Source organism: Carcharhinus amblyrhynchos, chromosome 17, assembly GCF_965287045.1.
Source record: "Carcharhinus amblyrhynchos chromosome 17, sCarAmb.v2.hapA, whole genome shotgun sequence".
Classification (NCBI taxonomy): Eukaryota; Metazoa; Chordata; class Chondrichthyes; order Carcharhiniformes; family Carcharhinidae; genus Carcharhinus; species Carcharhinus amblyrhynchos.
In genome coordinates this window covers 26700051-26722019 of record NC_137340.1, presented here as the reverse complement: position 1 = coordinate 26722019, position 21969 = coordinate 26700051, and the positions used below count along the sequence as shown (strand labels likewise).

The following is a 21969-nucleotide window of genomic DNA, read 5'->3' as shown; positions in this document are numbered from 1 at the left end:
TTTTTGTCGAAACTCAATCCACTCGGCTTCTTCGAAGTCCCAATTAGGCTGGAAATGAGATTTATTTTGCGTATTCATGGGGAAACACTGTCTCTTTGACAGTGTTGGTACGAAGTGTAGTTAATATTTAATTGAGTAAAACAGGAAAGGAATGTGTTAGTCTTGGAAATCGAGAGCCACGAACTCCTACTTTACAAGAGTGACCCAAATTTATAAACAGTATCTAGGTTACTGAGCTGGTAATGACTGCCCCTGCCATAAGAGAAGCATTTGACTGAGTGTGGCATTGACGAATTCCAGCAAAACTGAAGGTAATGGGAGAAAATGCTTCATCGGTTGGAGTCACAAGGAAAAATAGCTGTGGTTGTTGAAAGCCAGTCATCACAGTCCCAGGACATCAGGAGTTCCTCTGGGTCCCAGACCAAATCATCTTCAACTGCTACATTAATGACTAGAAACTGAATTGGACCAGCCACATAAATACTGTGACTACAACAGCAGGTCAGAGACCAGGAATTCTGCAAACGTATAACTCACCTCCTGAGTTCCTGAAGCCTGTCCATCATCTAAACGGCACAATTAAGGAATGTAATGGAATATCCTCCACTTGCCTGGATGAGTGCAGCTTCAACAATACTCAAGAAGCTCGACTCCATCCAGGATAAAGCAGCCCACTTGATTACACATCATCCACCAAGTCACTTCCTCCACCACTAATGCACAGTGGCAGTGGTGTATATTATACAAGATGCAGAGCAGCAACTTGCCAAGTACCCCCAACAGCACCTTCCAGACCTGCAACCTATACCACTTAGAAGCACAAGGGAAGCAGAAACACAGGCGCAGCATCGCCTGCAAGTTCCCCTCCAAGCCCCACATGTCCTGACTTGGAATTATATTGACTTTCCTCACCTTCGCGGGATCATAATCCTGGAGCTCCATTCCGAGCAGCACTGTGGGTGTATCTACGCCTGATGGACAGCAGCAGTTCAAGAAGGCAGCTCACCACCACCTTTTCAAGGACAACAAGGGATGGACAATAAATATTGGCCTTGCTGATGATGCCCACATTCCATGAAAGACTAAAAAAAACTGTTTACTTTCCTCTATCTATCCATCTGTCTCATCTATTCATCTATTTACTGAACTGTGACAAAAGAGTGGAAAAATTGAACTTTTTAGTCTTGGATTGAAGTGCCTCTACATCCATTCCACGATATTGTAACATAGTTCAGGATGGATACTTTTTTATCACTGTTTAAACTGTAGTATGACCCGAGGATAAGGGGTTGGGGTTAAGAGGCACAGATTCAGATTTAAGCATATTTGGGACTTATGTTGGGTACTTCTTCTCAAAAAATATGTAGAAGTAATTTTAACTAACCCACACATCATGTTTTTTCCTTGCAATTACTCCTCTTTCACAAGCCTTTTTTAAACGGTTGTTTAACAGCTTAGAAATCACTCTGTCTCATGCACTATTTCAACATCTTTATCTTTCTTGATCCTAGAAATAGACTTTATGAGATCATAATTCATTTAACCCTCCTTTTAACTAACACAAGATCTTAACAGCCATCAGAAAATGCTCTTCCCAGCAGAAAAAATTTCAATTTCTAAATAATTTTAGTTTTAGGTTTTTGTAATTTAACACAGTTTACAGAACCTTTTTGTCAATGTCTTAATGCCATATGTTGTTGATTGTACACCCAGCTCGTCACATCAATAATGTGCTTTTTCCAACAAGTTCAAGCATGGACAGATCTGGAAGGCAGCCTGGCTCTGCTGTTGATACTTTGGATGCAAGGCAAACTGTTTGTCCAGTCATGTCAGTTTAAGATAAGGCTGCATTGCCAGGGTGCCGATCACACCATTCTTTCCATTTTATACTCAGATAACCTTTGGCTTTTTCACCAGTTTAATAAAACAGCTGGACTGCCTTAAAAATCAATGCTTTTTTCCCAAGCCTGAGCTCATTTCACACATTCATGGAGGCCACTGGCTGGGCCAGCACAAACAGTAAGATCCCAGCTGTTCTACATCAGGAAATATGAGGTGGAATGTCAAATATTGACTCAGCACCCAGACATTCTGTCAGCACATGCTTGTCAAAACTGACTGTAACAGCTTTAAAAGTATAGACCCAAAAGGCATAGAGGGTTTCCCGTCAAAGTGTACTCATACATAAAGATCAAAGAGATTGCGAGGCTGGCAAAGGAAGGTGTTCTTTACAGTGTCACAGACAATGTTCCCATTGAGCAGCACAGCTGCACAACAACACAAAAGTCCTCCAGCAGGTTGCGCACAATCTGGCTCCTTTATATTAATCTGCCTGCCCAGCCATGCAAAAAAACTTAGGCTGGAATCTCATCCCTGTTCATACCGGCGGGATTTTCTCATCCCACCGCAGAGTACAGAGATTTGGCTGGCCGTCAAATTCTCTGACTTTGCTACAGAGACAGAGTGGCGTGAACAGCCGGTAAGATCAGACCCTTAAACTGCCCGCGCCCTTAAAGAAATTGATTGTGGCATTTGAAAAAAAAGAGGGAACTTTAATAGTAGATGATTCTTGCCAAGGGATTTATTTTCCTCATTTATCCATTTAATTGAAAATCATAAATTTAACTTCCATTCGATAAACTTCAGAAAGTACTTTGAACTCGGAGGGAGTGACGATGAAATCTTATTTAGTCCATCTGGAAAACAAGGACGCAGAAAGCCAATTTAGGAGACTGACCTCTTGTACACAAATAGCATTTGAAATGCATCCAATGTTGCCATATTGATTTGTGTACTATAGAGACATTCATAACAGCCACGATAACAAGAGTTAAGGTCTGGCAATGAATAACTTCCCTGCATCAGCAGTCACATTATTTTCCATCATCCAAGGAGGATTTTAAGATGTTTGAGTGATTAACATCTGTAAGTTTTATATCGTGCCATTGCTTCTGTTCAATTATCCACTTACAAGTTAAGCAACCCAGTTAGGAGTTTGTTTATTTATTTATTAGTCACAAGTAAGGCTTACATTAACACTGCAATGAAGTTACTATGAAATTCCCCGAGTCACTACACTCCGGTGTCTGTTCGGGTCAATGTACCTAACCAGCATATCTTTCACATTGTTGGAGTAACCCCATGCAGACACGGGGAGAACATGTAAGCTCCGAACAGTGACCCAAGCAAGGAATCGAACCACTGTGCCACTCTGACGTCATGCCCAAATGCAATAGACAAGATTGAAGGAGGTGCATGTGAAGCACTGCTTCATCTGTAAGGGGTGGTTAGGACCTGGGAGAATGAACAGGGAGGAGGTAAAGGGGTAGGTGTTGCACCTTATACGATTGCATGGGAGGGTGCTGTGGGCAGGGGATGAGGCGTTGCATATGATGGAGGAATGGATCAGGTTGTCCTGGAAAGAACAGTTCCTGCGAAATGCTGACAGCGAGAGTGAGGGGAAGATGCGTTGATTAATGGCATCATGCTGAAGTTGGTGGAAATGGCAGAGGATGATTTTTTGAATACGAAGATTGCTGGGGTGAAAAATGAGGACAAGGGACACTGTATCCTGTTCTGGGAAGGAGGGGAGGGGGTAAGAGCAGTGGCTCAAAGGATGGGTTCGATGCAGTTGAGAACCCAGACAACCACAGTGGGTGTCAAACCATGATTGAGGAAGAAGGAAGACATATCGACAGTGCTATTTAGGAAAGTGGCACCATCAGAACAGGTGAGGCAGAAGCAAGGGAACTGAGAGAATGTGATGGAGTCCTTACATAATGTGGGGTGTGAAGAGCTGTAGTCAAGGTAGTTGTGGGAGTTGGTGGGCTTGTAATGGATACTGGTGGACAGTTATCACCAGAAATGGAGACAGATGTCAAGGAAGGGAAGAGAAGTGTCAGAGATGGACCATGTGAAGGTGATAGAGGGATGGAAATTGGAAGCAAAATAGATAAATTTTTCCAGGTCCACATGAGAGCATGAAGTGGCACCAAAATATTCATCAATATACCGATGAAGGAGTTGTGGGAGGGGGTTGGAGGAGGACTCGAACAGGGAATGCTCCATATAACCCATAAAGACACAGGCTTAACTAGGACCCATGCGGGTGCTCATAGCACATCTTTTATTTGGAGGAAGTGAGCTGAGTTAAAGGGAGAATTGTTGAGTGAGAGAACCGGGACTCTTCTCCCTGGAGAGACAAAGATTGAGAGGCGACCTGATAGAGGTTTATAAGATGTTGAGAGGAATAGATAGGGTGGATTCTCAGAGTCTATTTCCCCAGGCTGAAATGGTCGCTATGAGAGGACACAGATTTAAGGCGCAGGGAAGCAAGTACACAGGAGATGTTAGGGGTAATTTTTTCACTCAGAGGGTGGTGAGTGAATGGAATCGGCTGCCATCGGTGGTGGTAGAGGCGAACTTGCTGGGGTCTTTTAAAAGACTTCTGGATGAGTATATGGGATCTAATGGGATTGGGGGTTATAGATAGATCTATGGCTTAGTAGGTATAGAAGTGATCGGCGCAACTTGTGGGCCAAAGGGCCTGTTTGTGCTGTAGTGTTCTATGTTCTATGTTCTAACCAGTTCAGCCAGGTGGAGGAGAGTGGTGGTGGTTGGGGATTGTTCAGACCTCTGTTCGAGGAAGAAGCGAAGAGCTTTGAGGCCATCCTGGTGGGGAATGGAGGTGTAGAAGGATTGAACAACTAGAGGAGGCGGCTTGGGCCAATTTGGGCCAGGGAACTGGAAGTCGTTGCTACGGCGTAGGGCATCGGAGGAATCATGGAACAAAGCAGTGACACTGGAAATATGAAATAAAATGCACAGTATGGGGAATGCTCAGCAGGTCTGCAAGTCTCTGCAGAGCGAGAAACAAAGTTAACGTTTCAGGTGGAAGATCATTTATCAGAACTGCTCAAGCTGCAAGGTTAACACTGTTTCTCTGTACAAGTGCCCAGAGCTGCTGATCATTTTAAGTATTTTCTGCTTTATATTACAAGAGTAGTTCCCATCTCAGTCTCTGGGTGGGATTTTCCCTGAATTGCACCAAATCCGTGTTTCCCTGCCTGAAGCAGTGGCAGGTTTGCACGCTGTGTGGTCCGATCCCCACCTCATTAATTACACAGGCATGGGGAACATGCTGGATCAATCACAGGCATCCACTGATTCCCTCACCATGCTGTGACCTTAACCCTTCCTCATTCCAGGCGCCATATGTAAACCGCACCTGTGCACACTGACCTCAGTCTCTGCAGCCCAGGACCGCAGCACAGTGCGTGGATGGCCCCAAAGACAGGAACACTGTTGTCCTGAAGTCCAGTAATACCTCCCTGAGTCCATGCCCTCTACCCCACCTCTGGCCTCCAGAAGTCCAGCAAGCTGACCATTCTGGCTTGGGAAGTGGCAGCAGAGTGGTCATTGCCAACACTGCACAGAAGAGGACAGCCCAGTGCTGAAGAGGATGAATGATTTCATCTGTGTCATCAGGGTAAGTCAAACAGTTCATCATTCTCACACACACATAAGTCCAACACATCTGGGGGATCCCAGTCCGGAGGTGGGGTGCTAATGACCCTCACAGATATCAGGAATTGTGCCATTGAACAGGCTAGAGAAGATGTGGACCGTGCCTGCATTGATGGTGAGATCGGTGACAAAAACCCACTTGAGGATCCTGAACCAGACATCCATTAGTCAAAATTACTGTGAATGCACTGTCCTGTTTTGCACTTGGCTGCCATACACAAATTATCGTGAATTTATTTCACTGGCATCTCTGCTAAGTGCCCAACTCTCTACACCGGCCAGGCCCTTAGCTCTATCCCAGAGGACACCTCCAATGAAGAACCCGAGTGCAGCACTATTGAAAACCCTTTATGCCTCTCATCCACACTCTTCATCAGAGTGTCCAACCTTGGTAGGACCTAGATCTAGACATTGGGCGGCACAGTGGTTAGCACTTCTGCCTCACAGTGTCAGGGATCCACATTCAATTCCCGGCTTGGGTTACTGTGAGGAATATGCACGTTCTCCCTGTGTCTGTGGGTTTCCTCCAGGTGATCCAGTTTCCTCTCACATTCCAAAAAACTTATTGGTTAGGTGCATTGGCCATGTAAAATTCCCCTGCAGTGCACCCAAATAGGTGCCGGAGTGTGGTGACGAGGGGATTTTTACCGTAACTTCATTGCTGTGTTGATGTAAGGTTTAAAGTTAAATAAACTTTAAACTTTATAAGGCTTGGATTCACAATCTGGTGAGCCCAGCACAAGATTTGCAACCCAAATTGTATCGTCTGTTGCCTCATGTTTGCAAGACATTCAGGCATCATTGTGTGGAATTAATTTAGGCCAAAACATTATGTGTATTGCTTTCATGTCAATATCATGTTTCTACATTTCCCGAAAAATGATTTTTTCATTATGTTTCTTGAAAAGGTGTCATGAAAGGGAAACATAGTCAATTTCAAGTGATATCACACTATGAATACAATATAACTAATTTGACAGTAAAACACATGTTCTATTTCATTTGTTCTTACTCGGTTGAGTAACTTAATATTTGAAGTATGTATGATGCTAATAAAAAATGAATACAAATTTTTAGACATAATATGCTCCTGTTCCATTTTGCTGAATTAACTAACTGTGAAGCTTCACAGTTATGCTGTGGGTTTGCTATTCGAGCATTTAAATTTAGTAAAACAGTAAAACAATGTCAAATTGTTGCTGTAAGAACAATATTGTGCTTGTTACCACTGCAGCTATACTGACAGCTGCTTACGGATCAGCTTGCTGCCTCAGGAGAGACGTTTCTGCGTATGTGCCGCATTAAAACACCTAGTCCATTTATCTTCACTAGGAATAATTTAGAATATCTTACACTTCCAGCCCCTCAGACATTTGAAATATTTATTGCAAACACAAGCAATTGCTAATAATTGGACAGAATAATTACTAATCATTGTTCGTTCCAAATCATAATTCTCTAACCTCTTGAGTGCAATTCTAATCTATTGAGTCTCCAGCAGAATGCGAGCATCTTTGTCCATCTTTTTCACTGTTAGACACAAATGTAGCTTTCCTTGCCTGCTGGAACTCACCACTAGGTGGCAGGAGTACACTGGCTTCAAACTGGCAGGCAGGCAGCTGACATTAATTTAACACAGCAACTTAACTTACCTTCATTCTGTATGAAATTAAATCCTATCAGTGTAAAAAAAGAAGCAATTTCTCTCTCTGATGAGCTTGATAATGTGTTTCCTTTTCACCAATAACCAGCTCCTTTCTTAGCCCATTAACCGCTGGAGAAGAATGTTCTGACACCTCTAAATTTATGAAATCAAGTACGTTCTGCACAGTACCCCATCACCAGGCTTATTTATGAGTAGATGAGACGTAACTCTTCATGCTGAACTACATAATATTAACCATTATGTCTGAGCACCAGCACCTTTGTTACAGGATTGTGTGGTTTCCTGTCCTGGGGAGGGGAATGACAACTGAGTATTTACCGAATTAACACACAGTTGGAGAGTCTCAGGTTGAAGGGTATACACGCTGATATTAATACAGCACTCATGGTTATTTCACTCCGATAGTAACCCAGTCAGGCTATTCACAAGTAATGTAATTAGAAAGATGATTATGTTAATATCTCAGTGGAAAAGGGTATTAAAATGATCACAATTCATGTTTTTATAAGGATGACACTCAATCTTTGACAGTGCTGTTCCTTAACAATTTGATACATTTCACACCCTTAACCTGATTTACTAAGGTTGGTGCTATTTGTTTGGTTCTTTATTTTCCCAGAGGATATGCCAAGCAGCATGTTGTGACCAGCCTTGATGCTTCCACAGTATATAGATTCCGACTAAAAGTCATTAGTCCTACAGGATGCTATGCCTACAGTCCAATTGTGACTGTTTCCACTACACGTGAGTCTCACTAAACACTGTTCTTTTCTTTCCCTGCAGCGTAATTTTTACAACACTGTTTTATGTAGAATTGGTTCATTCAGTGGTTGATGTACTGGTTAAGAATGTTCCAGGCTTTTCAACTTTTTCTGTTATAACTCGCAACGTCTCGCATTGCTTTCATGATGCTCAATTATTGTGTATGCAGTTCAGTTTAAGATCTAAAGGAATATTGATTGAGTTGTCAACTTGATCTCACGCATCGGATACAAGAGAAAGCAGAATACAATCTCTTACTCAGGGACTGAAAGAATTGGACTTGTGATGCACGGCACATTACTATCGCGTCCAATTAGTTGGTTGAGGTGATGTCTTAGTTGTCTGAAACTGTTCAATGTAGACCAGTCCAAGTGGTATTTTGACTCCTCTCAAAGGCTTATATGATCTGATGTTGGATTTCCATTTGTTTTCTATCAACTGGACATTTATTCCTGAAAACGTGTTGAAATTCTTTTCTGTCTTGTACAGGGCACCCACGCTTAGTACAAACTGACTTGAAACCACCCAAACTGTAGTCTTACAAATATGTCATTTCATGATTCATCTGTTTCAGGAGTTTAAGTTTGGGGATTGACATTTTTAAATGTAGAGATAAATGACAATACCTGGTTTGAGAAGCTACTAACCATCTGAAAGCAATTGCAAATCAAAAGGTAGCCTATGTTTGTTTTATAAGGTCATAGTAGGAGGTATTTAAAACTAAACAATGGGTTACTCCACTGAGCTTCTTGATTAAGACAGAATGTCAATAAGGTGTTTAAATTATTCATATAGTTCCTTACCGAAACAATTAATTGAAGTCTGAGACCAGAGCAGTTTTGAGAAGGCAGACAGAGAATCTGCTTGGAGCTGTAAAGCAGCTGGAACTAGAAGCAGAGGGCTATCAGAAACCAGAGATGTTTCTGATTTGGAATTACTAGGCACAAATATTGGAGTTGGGGAATTCTCAAATGTGAGGTGCTGAAAGAAAGTTGGAGCATTTGCCTAGCTAGAAGCTAGTAGAAGGACTATAAGAAATCCCATACCTCAAAGAGTACCGGGAACATTGATGATAATGCAATTGAATTCCTGAGAGCTGTGGCACACAATGGAGAAGTGCAGAAAACCGCAAGCACACATGAAGTTTAGAGACCATCGTGGATGGAAATAAAAGTAGAACGTGGAGCGTTCTGTTAAGATTTGGTGGTTTAAAGTATGTGTTTATGAAATACAGGGTTAAATTAATAGTACTTGTTTAGTTTAGCTCTTGTACCGTAAAGGATTTTGGTTTAAACATGAAACTTTGATCATCTTTCAGTTAATAGCTGGGAGTTCACGTTCCTTTTTTAGAAATGTCAGTTCTATGCAAGATTATAACAAATAGGACCTATGTCAACATTAGAAAAAGGTTAATTTCTCTCATTAGTGAGCTGACATCAAATACAGTTACAAAACAACAGCCTAAAGTGTAAAGATGGTGTAATCAACAGTGCCACATAGTCTCATGAATACATAAACATATACCTCAGAAAATTCTTGTATCAAAGATAAGATTATAAGAACACTTTGCTTTCAGTTTCAGCAGTGAGCATTCTTTGTCGAGGGTGTGCGGCATCAGAGAGATGGAGAAAGGGGCCGGGGGCACTGAAGAATTAAACTGTTGTTGATAATCAAACCAACCAAAATGCCCTCTTGGATAAACAATGTGATAACAGTCTCACAACGAGACAAGAGTGTGGGGAGACATAATTGTATACTTCTGTTTTCAGTTCTTTGCCAACTTTGAGTTTGTTTTTCTTCCTTTCTTTATCAAAGTGGTATCAAAGTCAATGTTCCTGGCTCTGTTTCACTTCTTTGGTTCTATGCACCCTTATCAAAGACTGCTCATCCCTCAGACTGAAAGCAAAATATTTTCATCTCATCTTTGATCCAAGACTTCTCTGAGACATATATGTTTCTGATTCCTTGTGATTACATGACACTGTTGATTATCACACCATCTTTATTCACTCTGGCTGTTTTGAATCTTTCTCAGACTCGATGAGAGGGATTAATCTCTTTTTAACATCTACACAGTTCCTGCGGGAGACCATTTGGACAGTTTCAAACAAATTTGTTCCGAGCTGGGTTGTGCTGTACACAATGGCAGGGAATTTGTCATCATTTGCTGTACTCCTACTGGGGTAGGAAAGCTATTTAGAAATTTAGACTTTTTAAAATTTGATTGGATGTTGATGGCGAGACATATCCAGCCGAATTTTTCTCAACCTGACTCGCAAGTAATGTGTTGGTCAGAAAGTTGTATGGAATGTACAATCTGAATTACCCTATCTGCAGTTGAAGTCTCCATGAGTAGGGATGGAGATTGAGTGGGAAGGTAGGTAACAGATGGTTGGGTCTGTTGATCCTGAGAATGTTAATTGAAAGGGACAAGAGGTGGAGGTGTCAATTGGTTAAGCTCTTGATGTGGGGGGAGTAGAGGTCTTTTGGCACGATGGGAGACTTGGGGTGATGCTTGTTGGAATGGCGTCCAATCATGGACATTTCTCAAACAGTGACCTGGACCCAAGAGGTAAATGCGAGGGTGCTGATCAGGTGAATCCACCAAGCCATCACCTTGAGGAACCTGCTGGGTTACCTGATGCTTGTGATACCAGCCAAAAACAGGCAAATCAAAAACCTGCAGCCTCATTGTCATATTTAAAATTCCAACTCATCTCCTACATTTGAGATGCTCTCCTCTCTAACTTCCAATCTCAGTTAAAGCTGAAAATGTGGGTTGGAGGCAGATTTGGGTCAGGAAACAGATTACTGTTACTTTATCCATGCCCCCCTAACCCCACCCAATCAGCCCAAAACCCACCCTTTTTTAGGTTAAAGTTCAATCCTTCATTACTGTTATTTAAGCAGTTTAAGCAAAGTCTTCCTTTGAATAGCTTTTGACGTCTTTTGGAAGTTAAGATGGGAGCATATGAATATTTTCAGGAATGCTTCAATTGGCAATGACTGATAAGCATTGACTTGAGGCTGATTTAGGGTCAGTGTAGAAGGAGTTTTATCATTTACCTAACCCATTTTGCTTCCGGCCTATGAGTTCCTGTGCTACAACTGGGATTGACAATGTCAACTTTATGTTTGAAATCGTGGTTAGTGCAAGTGTAAAATATATAAAATGTAAAATATATAAAATGTATCATGCAAAGAGTAAGAGTATATTGGTTTACCTCCAATATACTCCTACTATTCCTTGAGATAGGAGTCAATTTATTTTTTAACGTCAGCACTTGCAATTATCGCTTCCCAGCCTTTTGGCTGAGATCTTGGGCATGTTGCATTGTGAAATTGAGCTCAGTTATTTTTAAAATTTATTTTTATTGAAGATTTTTTTCATTTGCTACAAGTAACACAGCAAACTCTCAAAGCTTGTTTCAGTAGTATCATTTTCAAACAAGTACAAGAAGGAAGAGGGGGAAAGATAAATTACCGGCACAGTTGGTTTGGATCATTCATTGTATCCATGGCCTCCCACCAAGTAATAAAAGGGTAAAGCAAAGGAAAGGGCGGAGGGATGTTAGAATAACAGGATAAAGCCACAATTGGCTCAGTGGTACATAACCAAGCTCACAAGATAATGGCTATAGAGCCAATGAACTTATGGAAAATATGACAGTGGTAAAATAGACAATGCAGAGCCCAGAACTTTAAAATAAGCTTCCCAAACTTTATAGAATGCATCCAATTCAGCTCAAAGTAAACAAGTCAAAATTTCTATTGTATACATTCCAGAATGACTTTATGCCAATTCTGAATTGAAGGGAACTTATCACTAATCCATGAGCAAAGGATATTCTTCTGTGTTGCTGGTGTTAGGATATTGAACAGCCATTCCCGATTTGCATCACTGAGCATTTTGCCTGGGAGACCCAGTGTCAGATGCAAACGATTGAATTCTAAGGCTGCATCAAAGATCCTCTCAAACTCTTCGAGAACATTAAACCAATAGACCTTAATCTTGACACACCACCAAAAACAATGCAGGTAATTCCTCCACATCCACCTTGTACCTCTGGCACAATGAGGATATGGTGGATTTAAACGTGTGCCACAAGCTTGGAATAATATGCAGACCGTGCAGTACCTTAAGCTGAATTTCTTTTGTTCTATTACAAACTGAAATGTTATTAGCATATTCCCAAATATTTCTCCATGTCTCCTCGTCAATATTTACTGCGAGGTATTTCTCCCACACCGCAGATTGTCCGACCTATTATCACCAGATTCAGAACATAGAGGGTCATAACATTTATTAACAAAGTGTCTGAGGTCCACAAATAACAGGATTGTTTCCACCAGGGAAATGCTAGCATCAAAAGAAGAGTTGCCTTAGTAAGGACAAAATCCCTAAGTTGATAATATCTAATAAAAGAGTGCTTTGGGATATCAAACTGGTGACACAGCTGCTCAAAAGATAACAAGTTAGTGCCATAAAGTACATATCCTAGTCTGCAGAGACCTCGATCCCCCCATATATCAACACCATGGTTCATAAAACCTGGCAGGAAATCCAGATTACCATGAATTGGAGAAAGAGCGAAAGTTAGATTACCCTTCCATCCTCCAAGCCCTTATGGTGTTAATAACCATAGGATTATCACATGTATCTAACACCAACATAGGAAATAAAAGCGACTTCAAGGACTGATCAACTTCAACATCAAGTCATATGAGGAGGCGTCTCCCTTAACACATTCACGTATAAATCTAAGGTGGGAAGATAACTGGCACATCTTAATATTTGGTGTCCCTAGTCCTTCCTTAGAACCAGGAAACTGTAACTTAGCTAATTTTATACAAGGTTTATTCACCTGGTTGCAAACAATGCCATAAAGTTCATTAATAATATGCATCAACAAAGATTTAAGAAGTTTTAAGATAACTTCAGCCCAATTAACCCTGCAAAGGTTCACATCTTGAGCCCCCCACCAGATATTGAACCCCCACCCCCCGCCGTATTTTCAAACTGCACAGTTTACAACAGGTGCACCCAGATGTGAACCTTCTGGGGCCATAAGAGTGAGTATAGCCCCAGGGGAGAGAGGGGCATTGTCGGGCAGTGGCCTGGCAATGCCCTCTGATGCTGTACCCTGGCACAGGTCGACACTGCCAGATTAGCACAGTGCGTCCTAGCAGTGCCAACCTATACCAGGGAGCAGTGTCATAGATGGATTCCAGTGGGAGCCTCATGGGAAAGGGGGTGGAGATGTTCATGTGTACAGGTGGGCCAAAGTGGAGGTGGCAGCTAGAATGTCGGCAGTGGGCTTTGGGGGAATTGAGGGGGGAGGGAGGGTGCTGGCACTGACTGTTGGTGGGGGGAAGTGGCCAATAATCAGGGGGAAGGGATCTTGCATGATGATGTGGAACAAACCCCCTTTAATTTTTTTGGCAGAGTGTCATAAGATCTGGAGAGAAAACCAACCAGCTTTTCTGGAGAGAAACACATCAGTTTTCTCACCGGCAACAACACTTTGCCAGAATTTGATAAGATTTCAAGGCCTGTATTTATATGCAGGATCTGAATATGTGTAAAACAGAATTTTAGTTGCAGAGATTTGTTTTGAAATGACCCTGGAGATTAATAAAAGCTTTCTCAGTTATGGAGTCGATTTTGGTGTTGGACTATATTTACAAGCTTAATAAAAGATGTATCTAACAAATATATATGCCCCAGTACTGTGGGGCATCCTTTCACATCATCAGACCATGGTACATGCAGTGATAGTCAACTCTGTTTAAGCATCACCTGATGTGGTTTAGGAGCTCTATTGTGGTATGACCGTCTCACTCTCATTTGTCTAGAGGAAGCCAGTGAGCTGGGAAGGTGCATGATTTTCTGGCCCTCAACATGGCAACCTGGTTGAGGAGCAGAGAGAAGAATACGCCAAAGAATGTTGGTGCCAGCGCAGGACCGTGTTTGATGCCACTGCAGAACTCAAAGGGTTCCGATATGATGCTGCCATTGCTGATCTTACCCATCAAGTTGATCCGGAAAGAGGAGATTGCACTGAGCATCTTCAGCGGACAGCCACTTCCAGCAGCCTAAGCAGACCCGCCTCTGCTCGCTTGGTCAATTGCTTTGGAGGGATCGATGAAAGCAATGTAGAGTGGCCTCCTTTGTTCGTGGAATTTCTCTTGCAGCTGCTGGACTGAAAACCGGGTTGATTTGAGATTGTTCAGTTCTAAAACCACACTGAGATTTGAGGTATTGTGTTTAGCCAAGATCTGCAGCCTGACAAAGGTTTTGTGATTCTGCATTTTCCCACACTGCAGCTTTATAAAGAGAACAGATGTGACATCGACAAGGTCACAAAGATGTTTATTGCCATATTGTCCATTTTATAGTATTGCTCGAGTTGCTTTTCACATGGAACACTGGCAAATACTTTGACCATGTTACTCAGCAAGGTGATGCCTCAATAGTTGTTGTAATCACTGTGGTCACTCTTGTTTTTGTACAAGATTACAACCTTTGCATCACGCGTATTTTGAGGGATTACCCCTCTCTCCAGCACAGATAACTGTGTTCATGCAGATGCTGCAGGAGTGGCGATTCCTATGCTTGATAAGTTCAGGCAGTCTAGCATCACCACCTGGAGCTCTGCCCATGGCAAGCGAGTCAGCAGCTTTGCTGATCTCCACTGTGGGTAACCTGGCATGTGAGGCTTTGTTCCATGGCTTTGATATTCACATCAGGCAAGCTTTCTAAGGTGCCTACAGCTCCCTCAATGACAGTGTGAAAGAAAGAAAAGGTTGATTTGTGTTAGTGATGATACAGTTGCAAAAGAATTAGTGCCAAGCAGAAGGTGGCAGTATTAGAGTTTATTGTTGAGGGAGAATTCTTCCTCTGGCACGCTGGGGTCACACTCAGAATGATGCTGGATGACATACAGAAAAGCAGAACATTTGAAAAAAACAGAAGAAAACCTAACCAAGATCTGTAAGGATAATATATAGGTTATGGGTGACACGGTGGCACAGTGGTTAGCACTGCTCCCTCACAGTTCCAAGGACCTGGGTTTGATTCCTGGCTTGGGTCACTGTGTGGAGTTTGCACATTCTCTATGTGTCTGCATGGGTTTCCTCCCACAGTCTGTAAGACGTGCTGGTTAGGTGCATTGACCTGAACAGGCACCAGAGTGTGGTGACTAGGGGAATTTCACAGTAACTTCATTGCAATGTAAATGTAAGCCTTACTTGTGACCAATAAATAAACTTTATTACTTTAGGTTTGATCTTGATACAATTTAACCTTGTGGGTGAAATAAAGAAACATTGGGCGCAATTTTCTGGTTCCTCCCCGCAGAGGAGGAGATTCGTCATTGGCCGCCAATGAGATCTTTAGGTCCCACCAATGTCTGTCACGTTTTTTGAGTCTCGCCTACCCCGTCTGCCGCCTGGGAACACACCACAGGTGTGCAGGTCTGGAAAATCCTGCCCATTAATACCGATTTTCCTACATTGTGCTAAATGGGTTTAGAATGGTCAGTTTTCAGTCTTTTATAAACAAAGCAATCTTACCAAAAAATGGCAAAGTGTCAGAGTCTGACTGAAAACTGGCATGTTTCCGTCTGGAGGAAGAGGCCGATTTCCTCTCCAGACCTTCTGACACTTTGCACAAAATTCTTCATGTGTGGGCATAAAATGGGCATGTATTACACCCCATCATGTTGAGGGGTAGGGCCTAAACATTCTGCTAAAGCCAGCTAGACTGAGATTGGGGCACTGTTTTTGAAGGGTGCCCCAATCAGAGGAAAATGTAATCTATTCCCCAGCCCATGGTGAAAGCTGGCATCCCCCCTGCAAGCCCCCCATGCCCAGTCAATAATGGCATTCACCCCCCTCCTTCACCCAAACAGTCAATGCTAGCATTCCCCCGCTACCCACACAGTCAATGGCAGCATTCCCCCCTCTACTGCTCCACCCAAACAGTCAATGGTGGCAAACTCCACTAGGGTCTGCTCTGGCACAAATTTTCACTGTCAGGTTGGCATGGCCAGGTGGGCACAACCTGGCAATGCCAAATTGTGCCAAGGGGCAGTGTCAGTCGGCATTACCACGGCACTGCCTGGTCATGTTCCTCTCCCCAGGGAGCTATATATTTATTTTTATTCCCCTGGGAGATCTCCATGACAGGTTCACATCTGGGTGAAGCTGTTGTAACATCCCCAAACTTTGAAAATACATTGAGGGGTCAATCGATTGTGAGGGAAATGGCTAATGACATTTAACATCTTAAAGTCAGGTTTACGCCCATTGTGGGCCAGATTGTGTCACAACGAGGGGCGGTGAAAATTGGATATCGCAATCTTGCTAGTGAGATTTGCAACTTTCGTGTTTTGCTGGATCTTGAGCTTCCGCCGCCATTCCCGCAGATGGAGACCGCAGGCTCAAGGTTCTCCCAACCCATGTTAAATATAAGTCATAGAAATGTATATTCAAAGGACTCCAATTACATATAAACCAAAACATAACCAGTTATATGACAACTATTTCTGGAAAACTCAAAGTACTTTATAAAAAGTGATTTTTTAATATGGGAGTCTTCTTTATCTTGCACCTCATCTGAAATTTAGATGTTGTTCCGTGGGTGTCAACTGTCCACTCAACTGCTCATTCTTCATGTGTGGGCATAAAATGCCAGCATGGTGTCTAAACTTTACAAGAAACTTTCTGCTATTAGTATGAATGTTCAAAAGAATTTCACAGTGACCTCTTATTACTCTTCCAGAAATGTGAAGGTGGATATTCTTGACGAGTTGGGGTTCCCTCCACTTATGGTAGCTGCTCAGAAAGGATACCAAAGGCACTCATTCATCCATTGGACCTCCTTGTGATAAAATTTTAATTTCCCATGGTTGCCGGATTTCCATGTTTAAGTGTCAATTTGTACGTTTCCTGAGTCCTTTGATTGAAATCCTCAGTATTTCCTGCTGCCCCTACCAATGTACCATTAGATTGCCACCGACAGATTCCATACCGAAATTAGTAAAAAGAATTTTAAAAAAGCTATTTGAAACTTCAAAAAATACAAAAAATGTTGGTGAAATTGTTGCTTTTACTGTTAGCTTGAGTTTCCAGTAGCAAGAGGGGTGGCACAGAGGCACAGTGGTCAGCACTGCTGCCTCACAGCGCCAGGGACCCGGGTTCAATTCCAGGCTCAGGTCACTGTCTGTGTGGAGTCTGCACATTCTCCCAGTGTCAGTGTGGGTTTCCTCCAGGTTTCCTCTCCAATCCAAAGATGTGTGGGTTAAGTTGATTGGCCATACTAAATTGACCCTAATGTCAGGGGCATTAGCAGGGTAAATATATGGGATTGTGGGATTGGGGTCTCGGTGAGATTGCGATCAGTCCTTCTGCACTGTAGGGATTCTATGAGATCAATATTTATTTTCCAGGATTTCTATTTTACAACAACCTAATTTCAATTCTATTGGTCTGCTGCACTCAATGTTTGAATCCATGATTTTGGAATTCATTCGAGTTATCTCGATCATATTTATTATTTATTTATTAGTGTCACAAGTAGGCTTCCGTTAACACTGCAATGAAGTTACTGTGAAAATCCTGGCTGCTCCTTGGTGGGCCCAGTCTAGAAATGCACAGCTGGCACATTTTAAAGTTCTGACTACATTTTAGCCATAGCGTTGTTGTGAGATCCATTGTGAGGATTTCTACATTTAAAAAAAGTGTTTTCCTATATTTGCAGAAAAAAACGTGCAATGTAAAAGAAATAATCCAAAGCATCCTTCAAAGTTCTTGTTTGTTTCTGTGTGGTCCCTATCTCAATCTATCACACCAAGTCAGCCACATGATGGCTTACTGATGGCTTGAGAAAGATTTCAGATGGGGAGCCAACTCAAACATTACTGGAAGGTAAAATTTCTCTTAGGATTGAAATTCTACAGATGAAAATTATATCAACTACCCCCTAGGCTATGCAGCACATGTAGAAAACCAGATGGTGCAAAGTTGATCTGTGGAGAAAGAAAATGTATAGAACATCAACAGATGTGAGCTAGAATGTAAGGTAAGAGAGGTCACCAATATTTTGAGAGCAGCGTTTTAGAGAATTAGTCCTGAGCTAAGTCCCCAACACATTAGTGACTGTGTGCCGCAGAGGGGGAAGGAGGATTCAGAATATCATTCATTCTATTAGGCGTTTGGAATACCTGATAACACCAACATCTGTTATGGTTCCATGCTCACAGCGTTTAGAAAATGGTTCTTTAAAAATTTTATAAAAAAATATAATTGTTTAATCATTTAACAGACACAGCACCTTATCTAGACATTTTTGATGTAATACCCCATCTGGGACTATCACCAGCGCAACTCGCTTGCAAATTAACCACTTATGAATTCTGAATCTGGGATACATGTGGGAAAAAACTGTCTCTTTGACAGCCCCACTATTTATTATGAATAAACACACATGAAGAAAGGGACTGGGAGAATTGGAGCCGCACATTTCTGTTGTCTCAGCAGTCACAGGTTAGAGTTTTATGTTACAGTGATACTATATCTTGCAATTAAACTAAAATCTGATCCACAAAATGCAGAGTGTTTTGAGTTGATTTATTTGCTCTGTATGAAACTGTGACAGTTTACAGGTGGGTGATCTCTAGACAATAACCTGAAAAAATGTGCTTTTTGCACATTTGAAAGAAACACATTTACAGTCACATTTAAGCTTCACACTTCACTAAATTTGCTGCTGTAAAGGCTTTACAGCCACTTACTTAAATGGTGAGCAACTTGTATCTACAATCATTTATGTTTCTTTGAAACATTTCTGTTAGTATTTACACTGCGTATAATGAGGAAATCACAAACATCAGCAACATAGTAGTTTATGTTCTGTTTTACTTCATGTGCAATGTGCAAATATTGGCCGACATAACCACTAAATTGTGCTTGTGCATCATTTAATGTTTGTGACCTTCATTTTCCCAGTACAAAGCAACCTTGCTCCCCAGGGAAAGGTGATGGTGGCTAACATGGAGGTGACTGCTTCCAAACATACATCTTTGCAGGATTGCTAGGTCACAGAGTTTAAGAAATAGGCGTGCTGACTTGTGGTGATTGTCCCTTTAAGGGCAACATAGCAGAAGATGGTCACCTGGCTGGGGGATCAATTAGGACTGAGAATGGTGGAGCCCCCTCTTGGGCAGCAGACATGTAGAGATTGGGGCAGCTGCCCACTGTATTTTTTCTTGTTAATAAATACTTTTAACCACCTGGAGTGGCATGGTGGCACAGTGGTTAGCACTGCTGCCTCTCAGTGCTGGGGACTCAGGTTCGATTCCTGGCTTGGGTCACTGTCTATGTGGGGTCTGCATGTTCTCTCTGTGACTGCATGAGTTTTCTCTGGTTTCCTCCCACAGTCTGAAAGACATGCTGGTTAGGTGCATTGGCAATGCTAAGTTCTCCCTCAGTGTATCTGAACAGATGCTGGACTAGATGATTAGGGGATTTTCACAGTAACTTCGTTGCAGTGCTAATGTAAGCCTACTTATAACACTAATAAATAAACATTACCTTTTGTCTTTGTATTGAAGTCTGTGAACTTGCATCGTTACAATAGAGGTGTCCTACTTATGACTGAGATAAGGAGAATTTTTTTTCTCTCCAAGTGTCATTAATGAGTGGAATTCTTTCCACCAGAGAGCTGCAGAGGCTGGGTTATTGGATATATTCAAGGCTGAGTTAGATTGATTAAGGGTTTGAGGCCACAATCAGGGCAGTGATGATCATTTGCCAAGAGGAAAGGAGGCTTGATAACCCAAGTGGCCTGTTCTTGCTCTTAATTCTTGTCCTCTTGTGAAACCATTACAATGTTTTTAGTGAAATTAATGGAATCCTGTTCAGTCATTACAGTATGACAAATAAAGGGCAGGCGATGATTCAAGGAAATGGAAATGATAAATGAAATAGACTGGAATAACAAAACAGAGTAGTCCAGGGAAAGATGGGTTGTCTTGGTAAAATCTGGGTGCAAAAGGATAGCACAAGAGGCATAATATTTAAAAATATTACTTCTTGGAATATGGCATCACCAGCAAGGTTTACAGTTACTGCCATTTCCAAATTGACCTTGATGAATAGCTCCCTCCTTGAATTTCTGTTATCTATGTAGTGAAGGTACTCCCAGAATGCTGATAGGTTAATATATTGACTCAGTGTTGAAAAAGGAACACTGATATATGTTCACGTCGGGACAATGCGTGACTTGGATGAAAACTCAGATACGACAATGTTCCCATGCACCTATTGGCAAGTGTCGTGATTGGGGGAATACATTCCAAGAAGCCTTGGTGAGTTGCTCCATGCATCCAGTAGCTAATTCACACTGCAGTCATGATACAGTGGTGCTGCAGGGACTGGATGGTTAAGGTGGTAGATGGGCTGCTGATCAAAGCAGAGTACTTTGCTCTGATTGGTGTGTGGGTTGAATTGAGATGAGTTTGGATATGGTGAATAGGAGGGGCAGATGAAATAAGAGAGGTTAAGTACCCCACAAGCGGGAAAAGGGTTCTAATCAAGCAGAAACAGGCACCAGGACAAGTATTTTACATTGCTTAGGTGGGCACGCACGCGACCCAGAAGTGTGCAAAACTGCAAGAGAAATTGTATGCTCGCATCCCAACCGTATCATGCACTCGCGCAATATTTTATGGCCAGACATACATGAGAGCTTGAATCACTCTCACCGACAATCAAGCAGGCAATTGAGTCCATTAAGATCATAAGACCATAAGAAATAGGAACAGGAGTTGGCTGTTTGCCCCCTTGAGCCTGCTCCACCTTTCAATAGGATCATGGCTGATCCAACATTCTTTATGTCCATTTTCCTGCTCTTTCGCTGTAACCTTTGATTGCCTCACTGATCAAGAATCTATCACAGCCTTAAATATACATACACTGTCGTCACAGCTGTCTGTGGTAAGGGGTTTCAAAGAATCACAACCCCAGAGAAAAAGTTCCTCCTCATCCCAGTCTTAAATTGGTGACCCTTTATTGTGAAACTATGCCTTTTGGTCCTCAACTCTCCCATGGGGAGAAACATCCTGTCAGCATTTACCCTGTGGGGGCAATTGAATGCAATTTTATGTGGCCGTCAGCTTTATGTTGGCATGTGGGTGAACCAGTTGGCCAGGCGGCCTTTACATTTTAGCCACGACCTTGATCCAGGGTGGGATGAATTGTTAGGGCTGAAATTGTTGCAGTTGTACAGAACGTTGGTTCGGCTGCATTTGGAGTACTGCGTACAGTTCTGGTCACCTTACTACCGGAAGGACGTGGAGACTCTGGAGACAGTGCAGAGGAGGTTTACCAGGATGTTGCCTGGTATGGAAGGACTGGGGTATGAGGAAAGATTGAAGAAATTGGGGCTCTTTTCCCTTGAAAGACGCCGACTGAGGGGGGATCTAATAGAGGTACATAAGATTATGAAGGGTATAGATACAGTAAACAGAGGTAAGCTATTTCCTATAATAGAGACACGTAGGACAAGGGGCCATGGACTTAAGGTGAGGGGGGAGTGGTACAACACAGATATTAGAGGGAGGTTTTTCACACACAGGGTAGTGGGGGTATGGAATGCTCTGCCAAGTAAGGTGGTGGAGGCAAACATGCTAGAGTCCTTTAAGAGTAACTTAGACAGGCACATGACTGAGTTGGAGATGGGTGGATATAGGGTCATTAGCATTGGGGCGTCCCTGGTAATGTAAATGGGTATAGTATGATAATAATGTTTTTTTTTCTCTTTCATTCACAGGTTTTAAGTCGGTCCACCTCGTGTCCAACGAGGGGCATACAGGCGATGGGTCGTACTGGGGCTGCTCTTGGTTGTTTGAGATTGGCCTAGTGCTTCATGTCATTAGTGTGTGCCTAAACTGGACAAGATACTGGGCAAGACGACAGCTCAGTGACTATCGCTGATTGCTGTGCAGACACAT

General features: G+C 42.3%; 1 protein-coding gene across 1 annotated transcript in view; it reads left to right on the top strand.

The window, feature by feature from the left end:
• fank1 (fibronectin type III and ankyrin repeat domains 1) overlaps positions 1-21969 on the top strand; it is a 44883-nt gene that overhangs the window by 10725 nt on the left and 12189 nt on the right. The window contains exons 3-6 of the mRNA XM_080205280.1: positions 7812-7940; positions 14005-14028; positions 14809-14814; positions 16692-16814. Coding sequence (XP_080061406.1) covers positions 7812-7940; positions 14005-14028; positions 14809-14814; positions 16692-16814 — 282 coding nt within the window. The remainder of the gene's footprint in view (positions 1-7811; positions 7941-14004; positions 14029-14808; positions 14815-16691; positions 16815-21969) is intronic.